This window comes from Glycine soja, chromosome 11 (genome assembly GCF_004193775.1).
Source record: "Glycine soja cultivar W05 chromosome 11, ASM419377v2, whole genome shotgun sequence".
Lineage (NCBI taxonomy): Eukaryota > Viridiplantae > Streptophyta > Magnoliopsida > Fabales > Fabaceae > Glycine > Glycine soja.
This window is the reverse complement of record NC_041012.1, coordinates 44,802,150-44,821,164: the sequence shown is the minus strand read 5'-3', so window position 1 is coordinate 44,821,164 and position 19,015 is coordinate 44,802,150. Positions and strand designations below refer to the sequence as shown.

At 32.0% G+C, this 19,015-nt stretch overlaps 3 protein-coding genes and 1 pseudogene across 5 annotated transcripts; 3 read left to right on the top strand and 1 right to left on the bottom strand.

The window, feature by feature from the left end:
- The first annotated feature begins 586 nt into the window (after positions 1–586).
- Positions 587–2,058, top strand: LOC114373939 (annotated as a pseudogene).
- Positions 2,059–4,713: 2,655 nt separating this feature from the next.
- LOC114376851 (epidermis-specific secreted glycoprotein EP1-like) lies at positions 4,714–6,245 on the top strand. The gene has a single exon (XM_028335150.1). It carries the CDS (start codon positions 4,751–4,753, stop codon positions 6,056–6,058), a length of 1,308 nt encoding a protein of 435 aa, XP_028190951.1. The 5' UTR covers positions 4,714–4,750; the 3' UTR covers positions 6,059–6,245.
- A 6,136-nt stretch (positions 6,246–12,381) lies between these two features.
- LOC114374633 (GEM-like protein 2) lies at positions 12,382–14,739 on the top strand. The gene is made up of 4 exons (XM_028332300.1): positions 12,382–12,651; positions 12,729–12,836; positions 13,653–13,930; positions 14,354–14,739. Exons 1-4 carry the CDS (start codon positions 12,540–12,542, stop codon positions 14,522–14,524), a joined length of 669 nt encoding a protein of 222 aa, XP_028188101.1. The 5' UTR covers positions 12,382–12,539; the 3' UTR covers positions 14,525–14,739.
- A 385-nt stretch (positions 14,740–15,124) lies between these two features.
- On the bottom strand, positions 15,125–18,692 carry LOC114377545 (uroporphyrinogen decarboxylase 1, chloroplastic-like). Of its 3 annotated transcripts, none has more exons than XM_028336103.1 (6): positions 18,562–18,692; positions 18,326–18,465; positions 17,103–17,485; positions 16,738–17,022; positions 15,940–16,175; positions 15,125–15,611 (listed from the first exon to the last, which is right to left on the bottom strand). In XM_028336103.1, exons 1-6 carry the CDS (start codon positions 18,579–18,581, stop codon positions 15,443–15,445), a joined length of 1,233 nt encoding a protein of 410 aa, XP_028191904.1. In that variant the 5' UTR covers positions 18,582–18,692; the 3' UTR covers positions 15,125–15,442. The 3 variants fall into 3 exon arrangements, with proteins under 3 accessions (XP_028191904.1, XP_028191905.1, XP_028191903.1); XM_028336104.1 differs by having other exon boundaries at positions 18,326–18,462; XM_028336102.1 differs by having other exon boundaries at positions 18,326–18,468; positions 18,562–18,690.
- Positions 18,693–19,015: the final 323 nt, after the last annotated feature.

Genomic DNA, 19,015 nt, shown 5'->3' with positions numbered 1-19,015 from the left:
AACGAAAAGAGTTCAACAAACTAGCATAACCTCAAACATGTATCAAATAACTCTTTTATCTTCAAATATTAAATAAGAAATAATAAAATATGTGCTTAAAAGTGTAATGTGATGATAAATTAATCCTAAAAAATGAAAAATATAAATTTAACTCTTGAATTTATAAAAAATACGATAGATGAATTTGGAAGTTAAATTTGTGACACTATTTTATCATTAAGTTATAATATTCAATGACCAATTTGATAATAAATTATATTTTTAGATTACTAATTTGATATTAAATTTAAAATTTTATGAATCAATTTGTCATTAATTTGTCAATAAAACTAATTTGTTATACTTTTACACGTTAAAAAATTAATTTTAACTTTTTCATTTTTCAACAATTAATTTTTTCAGCTGCTCACAGACGAATTTGAGTATTTAATCTATTAAATAACAAGCAGCGAACCATGCAACATTTTCCTATATTTGAGTTGAAAACTTGCCAAAGATGGCTGTAGTACCTTATAAGTTCTAAATTCTTACTTTTTATATATAGCATAGGCTACGCACGCACACATAACAGAACACATTCATCTATTACATTCACAACAACAATGGCTTCTCTGCCTCAACCAAAAACCTCCCTTCTAACCTTATTCTTCTTCTCGTCCTTCACCATCATGCTCATGCAATTGTTCCTCAAAACGAAACCTTCAAATTTGAGAACTCAGGTGAACTTGGACCCTACATCGTTGAGTACGGTGTTGATTACAGAATGATAAGCATCTTCAACTCTCCATTCCATGTTGGTTTCTACAACACCACCCCAAATGCCTTTACTCTAGCTTTGCGCATGGGACTTAGACGCTCAGAACAGCTATTTCGTTGGGTTTGGGAAGCCAATAGAGGCAACCCAGTTGGAGAAAACACAACTTTTTCACTCGGCACTGATGGGAACCTTGTGTTGGCAGAAGCTGATGGAAGAATTGCATGGCAAACCAACACTGCCAACAAGGGTGTTGTGGCCTTTAGGCTTCTTCCAAATGGCAACATGGTCCTCCTTGATGCACAAGGAAAGTTCCTTTGGCGGAGTTTTGATCATCCAACAGATACCCTTTTGAATGATCAGTATCTTAGACCAAAAGGGCCATCTAAATTGATAAGTAGGCTCTCAGAGAAGGAAAATGTCGATGGACCTTATAGTTTGGTTTTGGAGCCTAAAAGGTTGGCTTTGTACTATAAGAGCAAGAATTCTCCTAAACCAATTCTGTATTGGTATAAGCTCTTCACTCAACAAGGGTCAGTGGAAAACATCACCCTCGTATCTGATCCAGACACTTTTGAAATTTAATTTGATTCCTATGTGGCCAGTTCTTCTTCCAGCACCAATGAATTTAGAACCATGGCGACCGGATTCGGCAACATTCCCGTTGGAGTGATGGGAATGCCAGTGAACAACAGCACCTTGACATACCTCAGGCTTGGAATTGATGGGAACATTAGGCTGCACACTTACTTCCTAGGCGTGCGTTCTGGTGTTTGGCAAGTAACCTACACTCTATTTAATAGAGACTCTCATGATGAGTTTGAGTGCCAATGGCCTGAGAAGTGTGGGAAATTGGGGTTATGTGGGAATGAACAATGTGTGGCTTGTCCTTTGGAAAGTGGACTATTTGGGTGGAGCAACAATTGCACTGCCAAGCCTGTGAAATCATGCAAGGCACGTGATTTCCACTGCTACAAAGTTGAAGGTGTTAGGCACTACCTGAGCAAATACACTGAGGGGGGAAAAGTGAGTGAGAGTACTTGTGGAAACAAATGTACCAAGGATTGCAAGTGTGTGGGATATTTCTACCACGGAGAAGTCAAGGTGTTGGATAGCTTATGATCTGCAAACACTTACTAAAGTGGCTAATTCCAAACAAGTGGGATATATTAAGGTGCCTAATTAGAGTGGCTAACTCCAAACAAGTGGGATATATCAAAGCCTTGGTATTGTTTATGTCCTCGGTGTAGAGGAGAATATCGATGTATAATGAATCCAGAAGTTTGCAATAAATTTATGGCTGGTTTGGCTTAAAGAACAATTCATATTATGCTCTTCTTGTTCCCCTTGCAAATTTTTTAACTTGGTAAGGCATAGCTTAAAATTATTTCTTTATAATTTGTTCCAAGCAGGACAAATGAATTCTATTCAAATAATCTTTCATGGTTTGAACTTAATTTGAAAATTGCTATGTGATTACAATGCTGGTTATCAGGGAAAACTATGTATACATAGCAGATGACCAATGGTTATCAGGGAAAATTATAATTTGAATATTGTCCTTGATGCATGATAATTGTTTAGCAACCGAGCATATACACCAGGGACATTAGACTACGCCATTTGGGCTGAGGTTTGTTTCTTCTTAGATGCGCTATCGTGTGTCTTAGCCGTTGGGCCTGCAGGTACGTGCAAGTGATATTTTCATGGCAGTCGCTTTTTGCACCTTCAATTTTATTCTTATTTTTTTTAAAAAAAAATATACAGGGACTAAAAGTATATTTTCCAAAATAAAAATATCAATGAAAATTAAAAAAAGTGATGAAAGTGGGATGAAAGAGAAAATGACAATATACGTACAATAACCTATAAAACATTTCATTGTGCCAGTTAGCCTACCAGCATGTTACGAATAGTATTATGTGGCCCAATAGGGTATTAATAGTGTTCTGCACTCTTAGGTCCATTGTTAATATTCATATCCTTTATTTGTCTTTTAACAATAATAGATAAATATGAATAATAGTATTTCATTTAGGTAGAGAAATTTGTTATAATTCTATTAGAGAAGATTATGAGTATCTCTATATATATTATGTAATCACAATGAAAGAGCATCAATGAACAAAAATATTATCTTTATCTCTTTTAGTTGTAGAATTAGAAGTAATGATAGAATACTTTTTCCCTTACTTGACGACGGTTTGCTCACCCCCCCTCCCACGTACACTCCACCACCCCATATTAGTTTTTTATACATTTATCATAAATAAAAAATTAATGGTTTAAAGTAATATTAAAAAGTTAAAAATAATGTAAATATAAATAAAGAAAATAATTATATTTTAAATCTTTATATTATCTATTAAAGTGAGAAAAAATAAATAAAAAATAGGAAAAATATCTTGAAATAATTCCAAGTCAAAAGAGGCAACTGAAACGACGTAGGTAAATGCATTACAGTAAACGAGTGATTGGTTCCATTTTGAGTAAATCCACCGACACAAGCAAGCAGTCTCTGCCTGTCCACCACCAAAATGTCCATGTTCTAATTCTAATGTACGTACGTGTGTCGGCTACGTTTTTATATGCGGATATAAAGTTAATTTATTTAAACTAGCTTTTGCTTCATTCTGCTCTAAAAAGACAGGTCCCTTCTTTTTTTTTTCTCAGGAAATAATCAACTCAAAGATTAGTTGTTTGTTCCCTTTATTTTATATTTTTTAGTTAAATAATTTTTTTTTAAAATGAAGTAAAGTTAATTATTTGTTGTTTTTACTTAATTTTTTTAATTATTTATTTTTTGTTTAATGTCTTAATAAATTAGATCAGTTAAATTGTTTTAAATATCTATATTTTCAGAACTTATTAAATAAAATATCATATGTCATTTAAAATGAAAAATCACACGTAATGTAAATTATAAGAATTAAAAATAAATTAAGATAACAATCATATAACATGGCAATCCGTTAGGCCCAATACAGTATCAATATGATTCTGTCAAGAAAAGACAATCCTTGAACATAAACCACTGGCAGCTCAAAGATTTGACCATCTTAAATATAGTTGACTTAATCACCCAGTTGATATTAAATTTTAAGAGAAACATTACGTGACAGATCATATCAAATCTTGAACTTATTTTTGAAGAAAAAAATGGCATTATGAAATTAGGTTTATTTTTAATTTAGTTTACAATACATTTAATTATAATTAAAATTTATCAAAATCTAAAACTATATATATATATATATATATATATATATATATATATATATATATATATATATATATATAATTAATCTCTCAAAATGCAAAGGGACATCAAAACAGAAAACCATCGTCTTGTAAATAATGCAATTTACGTTTGCTTATAGTGTCTTATAAAAGCAATCTTATTTTAATTGGCATTTTTCTAAAGGTCTTATCCGAAGACACAAATAGATGCTTCCACGTTCTAATCAATTAGGCCCCAAAGTACCAGTTTCATAAAATAATGCACTGAATTGCACTCGACGACACGGAAATTCATCACCAGTGACACCTTTCTCATCACAAAACATTTTCTTTTATACACAAATCATAAAAGATATAAACATCACCGACGGAAGCAATAAATCATTGGAGCTACTAATACTTAACTCTCAGTTTCCTTAAATAAGATTGAGCTTTAAGTGAAAAAAAATGTGATTAAAAGAAATTGAGATCAATTAAATTTTTTTGACAAAAATTGATATTGACAAAACTGATAGATCAGTTAAATTGTTTTAAGTATCTATATAATAATATGATAAAAAAAATACCCACCGAGACACTCATAACATTGAAAATATATTTCCCTATACTGTAGTACGAATTTGATCTTATCCAACTCTAGATCATTCTTCATAATATTTGAGTTGAAAACCTTGACCAAAGTTCTAAATTTTTTCTATATATAGCAGAGGCTACTCACCCACATAGCACAACATATCCATTTTATTTACAACAACAATGGCTTCTGTGCCTCAACCAAAAATCTCCCTTCTAACCTTATTCTTCTTCTCGTCCTTCACCATCATTGCGCATGCAATTGTTCCTCAAAACGAAACCTTCAAATTTGAGAACTCAGGTGAACTTGGACCCTACATCGTTGAGTACGGTGCAGATTACAGAATGATAAGCATCTTCAACTCTCCATTCCAAGTTGGTTTCTACAACACCACCCCAAATGCCTTCACTCTAGCTTTGCGTGTAGGGCTCCAACGCTCGGAGCAGCTATTTCGTTGGGTTTGGGAGGCCAACAGGGCCAACCCAGTTGGAGAAAATGCCACTTTTTCACTTGGCACTGATGGGAACCTTGTGTTGGCAGATGCTGATGGCAGAATTGCATGGCAAACTAACACTGCCAACAAGGGTGTTGTGGCCTTCAGGCTTCTTTCAAATGGTAACATGGTCCTTCTTGATGCACAAGGCGGGTTCGTTTGGCAGAGTTTTGATCACCCCACAGATACCCTTTTGGTTGGCCAATATCTTAGAGCAAAAGGGCCATCCAAGTTGGTTAGTAGGCTCTCAGAGAAGGAAAATGTTGATGGGCCTTATAGTTTGGTCTTGGAGCCTAAAGGGTTAGCCTTGTACTACAAGAGCAAGAATTCTCCTAAGCCAATTCTCTATTGGTTTTCTTCTGATTGGTTCACCATTCAACGAGGGTCCTTGGAAAATGTCACCTTCACATCTGATCCAGAAACTTTTGAACTTGGATTTGATTACCATGTGGCCAATTCTTCATCTGGTGGCAATAGAATCCTTGGCAGGCCAGTGAACAATAGCACCATAACATATCTCAGGCTTGGAATTGATGGCAACATTAGGTTCTACACTTACTTCCTTGATGTGCGTGATGGTGTATGGCAAGTGACCTACACTCTATTTGATAGAGATTCTGATGAGAGTGAGTGCCAATTGCCTGAGAGATGTGGGAAATTTGGGTTGTGTGAAGATAACCAATGTGTGGCTTGTCCATTGGAAAATGGACTACTTGGTTGGAGCAACAATTGCACTGCCAAGGCTGTGACATCATGCAAGGCTAGTGATTTCCACTACTACAAAATTGAAGGAGTTGAGCATTACATGAGCAAATACACTACAGGGGATAGAGTGAGTGAGAGTACTTGTGGAAACAAATGCACCAAGGATTGCAAGTGTGTGGGTTATTTCTACCACAAGGAGAATTCAAGGTGTTGGGTAGCTTATGATCTTCAAACCCTTACTAGAGGGGCCAATTCCTCACATGTGGGGTATATTAAGGTGCCTAATAAGTAAAATATTAAAACCTTGATATTGCGGTTTTATACAGTTTTACTTCAATTAATTCCTAATACTAGTTTAAGTTGAAATAAAGTTATGGTATGATTCTGTCCTCCGTGAAGAGAAGGACATGGATGTACAATAAAGAAGTTTGTAATAAAGTTTTGATTGGTTTGGCTTAAAGTACGATTCATGTTTTTCTCTTCCTGCTTCCTTAGCAAATTGATTAACTTGGTAAGGCATAGCTTAAAATTAATTCTTTATAATTTGTTTCATGTAGGACAAATGAACTCTATTCGAATAATCTTTCATGGTTTCAATTTTATTATCTGTGTTTGTAATGCTTGAGTGGTGAAGGAAAATTATGTACAAATAGCAGATGATTGAAGGCAGAATGATGGTTTCACAGAGAAGGAACAATTTCATTATCAATATTGCTAAGATTACGACCGGAGCATAGAATGACAATTTCAGAACGGAACTAATAGAGCAACACCATAAACAGAAAAGAAAAATAGAAATGGCCATTTCTTTTATAGCTTAGAGGGTCCCTCTGAATCTGATTCTCTCCTTAATTAACATTTAGCAATTTTAAATTTAAGCATTTTCACTCAAGTAACGCCAAATTTTTGAACGAAAATCACGATTCTTGGTAGTCAAATAACTAGCAATTTAGAATAATGATTCTTGCTCCTACAAACTTGTTAGGGTTTGTTTAAATAAATTTCATTGAAAACACTTAGAGAAAAAATATGAAAAATAATCACAATAAATAAGTTAAAATTAATTCATGCATAAGTTAAAAATCATTTTTAAGAGAAATTAATATGAGAAAGTTTTTATAAATTAGCTTATACATGAACTAATTTTAGTTTATGAAAAAAATTATTTTCTTTTTCTTCTTATTTTCTTTCTAAAAGTATTTCTAAAAAAGCTTTATTCATATGTGTTGTTAGTTTACTTTATGGAAAAATAATTATGAATCCACTATTTTACTAATTTCTAGCATTTTAACATATAAATAACCATATTTTTCTTTTCATAACAGATTATTAATAAGGGCTAAATAAGTCTTTTGAAGAAAACTCCATTTTTTTAATCATAACATATAATTTTACTCAACTACAATTTCATTAAATTTATTTGAGGATTGATGCTTACATGCTTATTTTCTTGTTTGAAAGATAAAATTTAATGTCTCAAGTGAGAAACATGTTACGACTAATAAATAAATAATTAATAATTAAAGATTAAATTGTAAATGATTTAAGTGAAATAATCTCTAAAGATAAATGTTATTGGATGAAAGTAGAAGAAAAAGTCAAAAAAATGAAATCTTATTTTCTCTCAAGCAAATCATGTAAGCGAGATTTTGTGAAACCCTCCTCATGCAGAAGGATATGTGTTATTTCTTAACGATTGTTAGAATTATAAATTTCTAAGGTCATGCAATTTTCTAGATTTGGAAAACTAGAACTTGCATGTAAGTGTTATAAAATTGTATAATTCTTCATTAATGATATTTTACCTCAATTTTGTAAAATTTTCAAAATTAGGAATTGTTGGTTATATTTTACGCTGCAAGTGTGTTATGTTTTCCCACTATATCGATATAATTATGAATGTTGAAATTGTTTTCCAATTAATTATCGCACCACTCGATGACTTTATAGAATTGCATGAATGAATGGTTTTTAAAATCAAAATTCATGATTTATTGTTTGATCAAGAATTTTTCATGAGTATTACATATTCACTTTGGTCTCAAATACAAGAAAATAAAATAAAAAATATTTTTTTATCTTAAATATAAGAAAATTTTAATTAATTTTATATTATTTAATACTACTATCTCTAAAATATTTTTATTTAATTAATAAGCTAATTTCAATAACTTCTTATCCTTGATATCAAGTTTCAAGGTAAGATAAGTTGAAAAAAAAACTTAATTGAAATTGATGTAATTAAATATTGTTAACTGATTTTCTTAATTAATATGTCATATTTTTTCTTCTTGTATTTAAGAGAAGAGTATATATATATATATATATATATATATATATATATATATATATTAAGAGAGAAAAAAGTTATGTAATAATTTATACTATCATCCTATTATAAATTGTCATTATTAATCATAATTTATTATTAAATGATTGTGTAAAATATTTGCATGATGATTAAAGTCATACATTAAAGCCACAAGTCATATCTTTGCCTTGTATTATGTATGAGTGTGTGTGTATGGTGTACGTAATCCTTTTGGATTCTAAATCTCAAATTTAAGGCAGCAAAATTTCTTCTAACACTCTTTGAACAAAGCCTCATACATGCAAATATATCATTATTATGTATATGAATTGGATTAAAATTACATGTTAAATAATCTCTTGTGCATTTCGTTTGCGTATTGAATCAATTCATCTGATATTAATTGGCATATATGAATTGATATTATAAGCTAATAATAATTGCATGTTTATCATGTTGGTCGAGGATAAAATGTTAAGCTTTTAGACTACTTTAACTTTTGAATTAAATAGTATGTAAAGTTTGATAATCACCAAAATTATCAAACTCGCATTGTTCTAGCACTTTTGGATCAATGCTTCCTGCACGTAAATGTGTCATTAATTTTTTTAAAGGGTAAACGTGTCGTTATTATATGTATACGAATTGGATAAACAATCATATTTTTAAATGACATATTGTGCATTTTGTTTGCGTATTGAATCGATTGACATATATGGATGACAATAAAAGCTAACAATGATTGCATGTTTATTATGTCGGCCGAAAACAAAATGTTTTTAGCTTGGTTTAACTTTGGAATTAAATAGTATGTAAAGTTGGATAATCATCAAAGTGTTCAAACTTGAAGCACAATTTTTCTTTTTCATCAAATTTGCATTTTTCTAACACTTTTTGGATCAAAGTCTCATACACGAAGTTGTATCATTATTATATCTATATGAATTGGTTAATGACGTCCTCTAGTGCATTTCGTTTGGGTATTGAAACAATTCATCTTGTATTGATTAGCATATATAATTGGCAATAAAAGCTAATCATGATTGTATGTTTATTATGTTGGTCGAGAATGAAATATTAAGTGTTTATCCTGGTTTAACTTTGAAATTAAATAACATGTAAAGATTTATAATCACTAAAGTGACCAAACTTGCAATTTCTTAACACTTTTAGATCAAATCCTCTTCATGTAAATGTATCATTATGAATTAGTTAAATGACCTCGATCTAGTGCATTTCGTTTGGGTATTGAAATAATTCATCTTGTGTTGATTGACATATATTAATGGCAATAAAAGCTAATAATGATTGCATGTTTACTATGTTGGTTGAGAATGAAATGTTAAGTTTTTAGTCCGGTTTAACTTTGAAATGAAATGCAGTATGCAAAGTTTAATAATCACCAAAGTGATTAAATTTGCATTTTTCTAACACTTTTTTTATTCTTGCGCGTAAACGTATCATTAAGAGTTAAAGACCCACAACAGAAACAGTGACAAGTTACACAATGAAAGTGTGTTTTCCTTGGTGTAATTTTTATTTTTATTTTATTTTATTCAGATTTTAATAAAAAAATTGGTTTATATTCATTAAAACTAATGATTAATGTTTATGTTAATAATTAAAATTAGTGTTTCTCTTAATTTTTTAAGTTTTAAGATGGGTTGTTGAATTTAAATATTTATTATTGATTAATTAATTTTTAATTTTCATTATATGTTTGTGCAAATTTAAATTTACAAGTTTTATATATATGTTAATTTTTTATTAATTTTATTTTAGTTAATGTTTATTAAAATTGGTGGGGTGAGTTGAAAAAAATCCAAATCTTAAACCACCATTAATGTCTTATATAAATGGATCTATGGTTCACTTGTAAGTAAATTATCACATTCTTTGATTGCATCAATCTTTAGGAAGATATTGTTTGATTGTCTTATTATCATTATGGTACTTCTGTGTAGCTACAAATTCATCCTAAAATATCAATAATCTACATCACATTAATCTATACACATTAATTGTTCATGTATTAGTCAAAAATTAAAATATCAATCATCTAATATTAATATTTTTTCAACAAATACCTTTTAAAAAATAAAAACAAAAAAAATCATAAATTTCATGGTATAATACACAATAAAATTATAGTGAAATCATGATTTCATTTGAAATTACACAATAAAATTATTATTTCATTATATTTTAGGGATGAAAAAATAAAACAATAAAAATATGACTCTATTATATGTATGTATTACATAACAAAAACATGATTTTGTGAAAATAAATTTTTGAAATAATGACAAAAACCACTCTCGGATTGTGAGAGTAGCAATTATGGGAGTGGGACCGTTCAAGAGCTGTGATACACGAAGAACTGCGAATATTTGGAGTTCCTAAAGAACAAAATGGTTTTTTGACCGAAGAATGACCCATTCAATAGGATACTATCTTAAACCATGAGCTACTGTTATAGGGTAACACAATTGCAGTACTGATCAGCGGAATACCTTGTTGGCATATACTAATATTTTTGAAATCTAACAGTTCATTTTCAACCTTTTCTCATGTTAAGAATTTAAGTTGTCCATATATTGTGTGGGTTTATATTTAGTACATACTTTCTATTTTCTATAAGCATATTTTATTCATCTAGCAAACAACATATAAGAATCTCCACAAATTTTGAAGTTGCTTGACTGTTGTAATTTAATTTAGATACATTGAAGTATAAAACTTTTTTATAATGATATTTAATAAAAAATTATTATGTATGGTAGGATATTATATTTAAAGTCACACTTAAAGTGATTTTTAATTGGTTGTAAGTATAAAAATTTATATACTTTGTAATTTTGTTTTCAAACAACTTTAGCATCATATTCATATTCTGCAGAGGCAGCATCTCTCTTTTGGCGTTGTTCCTTTATATCTTGAATATATTCGCCACATTTTTAGCAGTACTTTATTTCCCAGTTCCTCAAAACCACTCACATATCATTTCAAATATAGTTCAGAATATTTTCTTTTATAGAATTCTCATAGTTCAACATTCATAAAACCAAACAGAGGCTTTCACATAAATTCTTTCAAGCTTTGACATTATTCTCGCAGACACTGCATACCAGCAGCATATGAAACAATTTTTGTACACCATAGACATCAAGTTTAAATTTAGCTCTTTAACGAAACCCAACCCCAATTCCTTACACATGATGAATTGAACTATTGCTCAACGTCTGCATTACCGTGTTCTCACAAGTGTAACTCAAAAATTGGTTCATTTTTACACTAAAATTACTTTTTATGAAAAAAGAGAAAAAATGGTATTGTTGGATATTTGATTTTGGGTAAATCCACAATAATCATGGTTATTGATGATGAGTCATTGATTCCAATTGACCCGATAAACATATGCACAACTACACAAGCAGTAAGTCACTACTATTTATTCAGGTGCAATTGAAATGGTTTGTTATTCAGAATTTGGCAACAAAGGTTTCACTTAACTAGGAGAAAGATAGAGTATTGCAATTTTAGGAAGAGAAGGGAGGAACATGACTTAAAGTAAAATGAGAGATGTCATACCACACATTTTTAAGTTTAAATATTTGAGATCCGTAATACAAAATGATGAAAAATTAATGAGGATGTCACACAAGATAACAAGATACTAAAATGGAGAAAGACATTAAAGTATCTATCAAACTTAAGGACAAATTTTATGGTATTACATTGTATATTATATGGTAGTGAATTAAAGGGACAACAGGAGAGAATATTAAGGTAAATGTGAGGCCGCATAAAAAAGTACAGGTTACAAATTGATTGTATGGAAGGAGATATTGTTATGGCACCAATTAAAGCAAAGATGACAAAAAAATCAGTTAAAATGGTTTTGGTCACGAAAAACATAGAGAATAATAGATCTCATGGTTTTTAATCCTATGGGATGAAGAAGGAAACGGAAGGAAATCGTCAAAAGAAATCTCATGATAAATAATATTCGTGAAGCTTTGGTCTTTAACCGAGTTAAACAACATTGTGTAATCAACATAGCTGATCTCACTTAGAGAGACGAGGCTTTGCTATTATCGTATACTTATTATTTATTAATGTCGTGCCATGCAGATGTAAACATACAGGAAGTCACTTATGTCATTCTATTCTTTCAATATATTTCTACAATATTTTCTTAATATCTATTTATTCTCTTTATCTCTCATTCACATCACTAGTGTGATCTCATATTATTCTCTCTTCTTTTTCAATTTTTCTCCAAATTTGCATTCAAATCCGCATAAGTATATTGCCCCTACATTCTTCTCTAGCTATCCTCTCTTCTATCTTTTCTTTTCTCTACCATCTTGCACTTGTTCCTCTCCTATCTCTTTCTTCCTTCCTCCATCAAACTTTGTATCCACCAGAGTCAAGCTCTTTTGGTTCTCTAAACAAGGGAATGATGAGTTATCACACAGAGATTACTGTTACTGCTAGTACAACTAGCATCAACAGCAACAACCCTTATGTTTACATTTCCCCTGCTCCTGTTTCCCCTGCAGAAGCCAAACGTGAGTGATTTCCAAGAGATTGTGTTTTTATAACCAAATTTATCCTTGTTTCACTTATGTTCAAGATATGGTTTCAGGTCCCAATCCAATGGATAGAATATATGATGCAATAAATCATTATGGCAAGAAGGTTGAAGAAGCAACCAAACAAGCTGAGACCATGGTTGGCAATATACGGAATCACTGTGAGTTCTCTTCTGCTTTTTCTTTTTCAGTCCTACTATGGTGGAAATGGAAAGGTTGTCTTCTTTGTCTTCGGTAATTTTTGCTTCTTTCATGAAACATTCATAAGCTTACCTATCTTCACTTGGAAGTTGAATACATGATATTCTTTTTTTCTTTTACCAAATCATACACACACAAGATAAATAATGAAGGCTTGCCCCATGTTTTTTGCATGCTAAACCAATCACCAATTTAATTCACCCTCCCAAGTAATCATAGTCCTTTTGATGTAACTCTTTTACAAACACCTTAGCCCAATTCTCAAAGTGAAGTTGCAATCTTAAAGATGGAATAGATCTTGAATAACTCTTATTCAAAACACAAAGAGAAGAACCCTTGTATTGCTCTTTCATATTAAATTAGTAAGCAAGAGAAGAAAATAAAATAACTTAAGTCAAATGAATTAAATTTCTTCCTTTTTTTCTATGGATAAAAAATCTAATTGTTAAAAGAAGCACATAAGGATCAATTAACAAGGTTTTTGAGCCCATTAAATAAAAAGTACTTACTTTTCTCATGTTGGAAAGATCACATCTGTTAAAATCAATTTATGCACTTCAACTTTCCCAAAAACTCTCTCATCTAATTTTTCCACAAGCATTAATATACTTATAAACCTTTTCTTTTAAGTTAAGAACAAAATATTTAATTAAAAGGCTCACATGAGCTAGAAGCTAAACCAACTCTACTTTAGTTATTTAATTATGAACCATAATGGGATCCATTAAGTGTTTGACATCCTGACTTAATTCTAATGGAAATCTATATTTTTGTAGTAAGAGTTAGTTCTAGACCAGCTGATGCTGCAATTGCTAGACTTATTCAAGGAACAAAGGTACTTACATCAGGAGGGCCTGATAAGCTATTTCAACAAACATTTGGGGTTTTTCCAGGAGAGAAGCTCTTACAGCCATGTGCTTGCTACATATCAACAAACTCTGGACCTCTAATTGGAACACTCTATATATCCACCAAAAGATTAGCATTTTGCAGTGACTATCCACTGTGCCATCATCCATTCTCCCTGCAGCAGCATGAATGTGTTTATTATAAGGTACCTTTTCACCTCATTGCCTTGTCATAATTTCAAGCAATTCACATGAATTAGTTACAGAGGAATGATATTCACACACTATTTATTAAGTTACAGGAAAACAGACACCATCTAAACTTGAAAATTCATACCAAAGGTTATCAAATCGTGAATCGCCAATCGCCAATCGCCAAGCTAGTTTTTGAATTGTGAATTATAGCTTGTATTGAATCCTAAGATTCAATGACAATGGAAAAATACTTCAAACATATCATATAGATAATATATAGTGCTTAATGTAATAATTTTAAACTAGACAAGTGCTAATTGAGTTGTATAATTTGAGATCATACAACACTGGATTTTCGAAGTTAGCAGCATTGCAATAATAAGAGAAACTTTGTGGTATTGAATACTAATTTTTTGTGTGGAACATCTATCTAGGTGATAGTGCTGCTGGATCAGTTGAGCAATGTCAGTTCTGTCACAAATGGATTGAATCCATCAGAAAAACGCATGCAGGTTATCACAACGGATGGCTATGAGTTCAACTTTATGGGGTTTTTCTCATATGACAAGGCTCTCAAGGCTGTAAACGAGGCTCTAAAGCATTAAGGCAATCATTCCAGTGTTCATGTAGTAACACTTCACCTGTGTGCTTAGATTTACTCTTCATTGAAAATATACTTTTTTTTTTTCTTTTTTTAAGTTAGGCTCATAACAGCCCTTAACATAATGAGATAACTCTTCAGTGTACCTTCACCAAGTTAAACCCAATAACGAAAAATAAAAGAGTTAAATATGATTTTGATCCCCCAAATATTAATCTATATTTGGTTTTGGTTCTCCAGATTTAATTTTAATGCATTTGGTCCCTCAAATTTTTAAAATTCTCCATTTAAGTCCTTTTCTTTTTAACTCCGTTTAAATTGCGTGTTAAAGAGACTCCAATCAGAATCCAAATTATCCACAATTAATTAGACATGGAATTTGATTTTTTTAAAATAAAAAACAGTTAAATACTTTCTTTCTTAGGATTACCTGTTAGGGAAAAAATAATTCAAATCTTCAAATAAAATGGAATACATTTCTTTCAAAAAAAAATTAACTTATTAACTTGACTAGAAAAAATGTGACATGAATGAATGTCACCCCAAGTATAGGATGATAGCGTGGTAAACTTTTAACAGAAAAAAAAAAAGTTTAAAAAAGGACTTAAAAGGGAAATTATAAATTAATTAATTCTTTGAAACAAAATATTAGTACAAGACAGAGTGTCACCCCAAGCTAAGAAAATTTTACCAAAATGGAAGGAATCCTCCAAATTAATTCATCATAATTAATTATAAATACATCAGAATGTAAAATCGAAACTTCATCTAAGCCGGTACAGCAATGTGCATCCTCAGACCTTTGATCATCTCATAGAAGCACAACAATAAAGGACTAAGCCTACACTCTTCCTTTCTAGAAGGGCTTGAACTAACTCCTGAGACAAAGTAAAACAAGAAGCAACAGTAATGGCATTTGTCCTTAAGTTACAAGATTAGGGTCTTTTGCGGTATTGTTTTGAAAAAGTGTTTCAAACTGCAAGCTCCTAGCTACTTCAAAGAAATGTGCAACAGCTTCTTCAGGCGTGCCAACAAGAACACCATGTCCGAGATTAAGGATGTGCCGTCTAGGTCCCGCACACCTCACAACCCTGACAAATAGTTATCATATTAAGAAGTCAAGATAATTCATTGATACAACTCATTTCTCCATTCTCAGTTATGACTATGATGATTCAGTTGGACACAACACTAGTAACATAACATGCTGTAACATTAGCTTCAGTCACCAAGTCATAATTTGGAAACTAAGAGATCATTAACAGAAAATATGCAGCCTAGACATTTGCTTGGAACAAAAAGGACTAAAATGAATGTTTTGTAAATTTAACAACTGAAGTGAATGATACTTGTATGGACAAGTAATGGTTATGTCACGACTTCATGAATACCAAGGCACAGAGATATTATGTCACCAACCTCTGAATTTCTTCAGTCAGGGCATCAAGAGGAGAGAACAAGTAGGCAGGGTCCACATTTCCCTGAACACTTATCCCACTACCCAATCTTCTTCTTCCATCTGCCATATCCACTGTCCAGTCTAGCCCTATAACATCAACTCCAGTGTCTTTCATACGCTCAAGAAGACCACCATTTCCATTTATATAAAGAACAATTGGTACCTCAGGGCATTTTTTCTTGACCAAATTTACAATCTGAAAATTCAGAAAGCAATACATGACTAAAAGGGGAAAAAATAAGGAGTAAGGCAATATAGTATCCAACCTTGAGTTTATGTATTGTAAAAAGATACTGCCAGCAATACTAATCGCAATAAAATATAAAAAAAATAAAGTAGCCTCTGATTTGGATTTTTCTCCCCCAAAGTCAAGAGCACAATACCAACATCTAGTGAGCTTATTTCTTAATCAATGCACACGTCACAAGTTTTTTTTCTATTTGCCCAGAAAAATTACAAATGAAATCCTTTAAACTGATCATCTGATCATATTTTTACCTAGTTAACCAACCAAGAAAAATCATCGAAGATTGGAAGTTTGCAAGAGTATAACATTAGCTTGATATAAAACTTGTTAATTGTTGCAAAACTCAGCAAGCTACATATTTTTTTTCTTTTTAAATAAAGAACTTGGTTAAAGTCAAAGCTGTTATAACATAAGCAAAGGCTTAATAATAAGAATTCCAAATTGCAAAGTTTAAAAATTAAAATACAATTTCATCAGGCAAGAAAGAAATGAGGATTTTTTTTTCTGTTACCTCTTTGATATATGACTTTGACCAGCATTCCCACATTTCAGGTGGTAGTTGTCCACCCCATGAATCAAATATTTGTATGCAGTGAGCCCCAGACTCCACTTGGAAAATAGCATAATCAGCTATTGCTTGTGTCAAATGAGAAAGCAAAGTCCTCAATACATGTGGAGCAGTGTGACACATGCTCTTAATGGTTGTATATGTGCGTGTTGTACCCCCTTCCACTATATATGTTGCTATTGTCCAAGGAGCTCCCACAAAACCCAAAACAGCTGCATGACCACCAACCTGAATAAAAAAGAATTAGCAAGGGAAACAGATTAGAAGAATGGTTGAGACATAAATGAGGAGATGCAACCAAGTTTTACCTCTCGGCGCAGTATCTTAAGTGAATCTCCAACAAATTTAAGCCTGTCCAGGTCAATTGGATGCAAAACCTTTAATCCTTCCTCAGAATGAATGGGTGAATGTATAACAGGTCCCCTTACTTCTTCTATGTCAAAATCAACTCCAAATGCAGGAAGTGGTGTAAGGATGTCTGAGAAGATAATGACTCCATCTGGTCTGAAAGCTTTCCAAGGCTGCAAAGAAATTTCCACAATGAGTTCAGTTGTCTCTGACCTCTCTCGGAAGGATGGATATTTCTCAGCAAGATTTTTGTAAACAGCCATGTACCTTCCTGCCTGGCGCATCATCCATGCTGGAGGACGACTAACGGGATCTCCCCTAGCAGCCTTAACCAACAGTGGATCTAATAAAATTAAAATAAAAACCAAACACAGCAACCAAGTCAATTTCTATATATTTGCAGGGACATGTCTGCAACTAAGAGATAAAAAACGAAGGCAGCAGAGAAATGCTCATAATACTCTTCAATGGGATTGTTTGAACACTGAACAATGTCAAGGTTTCTAGGTTACATGGCTTCTAGGTTATAAAAAATTTGAGAAACTAAGTTAAATGGCTTCTAGGTTAAATGGTTTCTAGGTTATAAAAAATGTCAGCAGAGAAATTCTTCCTCCCTTTTGAAGAATTTGCAAATGTGTGAAACTAAGTTAAATGGCTTCTAGGTTATAAAAAATGGTTTGCAAACTTGATTATGATCACAATGTCAAGGTTTTGGGGGGTCTCCGCAACTTCAATTGAAGCCGCATTAGCTGCATTTATCCATAGTTTTCTATAATATCAAGGATCGCAATAAAACCACAACCGCGACTGGCCAACCGCAATTTAAAACCTCGGGCACAAATGGCAGCTAAATTTACTCTTCAAAAAACATTATTTTCTTTTCCCCTTCTTTCCTTCAATTTCAATCAAATTCAAGCATTCAACAAGCCCTATAGATACTTCATTAGATATCCGAATTACCCTTTTCTAGCATCATAAATGAACAGTGCTAACAAGCAGCATCTAAATAAATGGAATTCTGCAGTGCATTGCATATAGATAAAGCAACTACATTTCCACTTCAAAACAACTGCCCCAAATGAACCCAAGTCAAAATTGAGCTAAATTGACAAAAAAAAAAAAAAGATACCCAGTTCCTGAAAAGAGTTGAGAAAGTAAAAGGGGAGGGAGAAATGGAAGGTACCAGAAGAAGAGGAGGCGGCAGAGCAATAGAGAGAAAAGTTGGAGGAGCGTGGCGGCTTTGGTTTGAAAGGAGGCGAAGCAACGTTGAAGCCATTATTGGATTGTACGAAGAAGGAGGAATGTTTCCACCCCAGAGCACTGCTGCTTCAAACGAGAAAATTCACAAAGTTAAATTGAATTTCATGAGAGAGAGAGAGAGAGAGAGAGAGAGAGAGAGAGAGAGAGATGAGGAAAAACCTGTTAATGGAAGTAGCCATTGGGTTGGGGGAGAGCAAAGAAAGAAAGTGATTCCTATGTGGAGTTTCGTTTCCTTATCTCTGCGGCTGAGCTTCTCCGGTGGTGAGAACCACGCGCCAATACGCACTTCTGTAATCTGTTCTATATATACATTCATGACGCAATCATTCTACTGTTCACACTTCATACTCTCGAGCAATCCCCTGTCCATAAAAAAAAAAAAAATCAAGTCATTGTTTAAAGTAAAAAAAATAGAATTCATCATTTTATCACATCTAGAGCATTGATCAACAACAGATTAAGTTGACTTAATTTAGATTAATAATGGCGTATGAAATTATTTGACATAAGGATAAAAATTGTAGTTATTACAAAATTGAAAGACATTGGAGACCAAAATTACAAAATTTAGAAAATATAATAATTAAATATTTCTATTTTAAAATAAATAGAC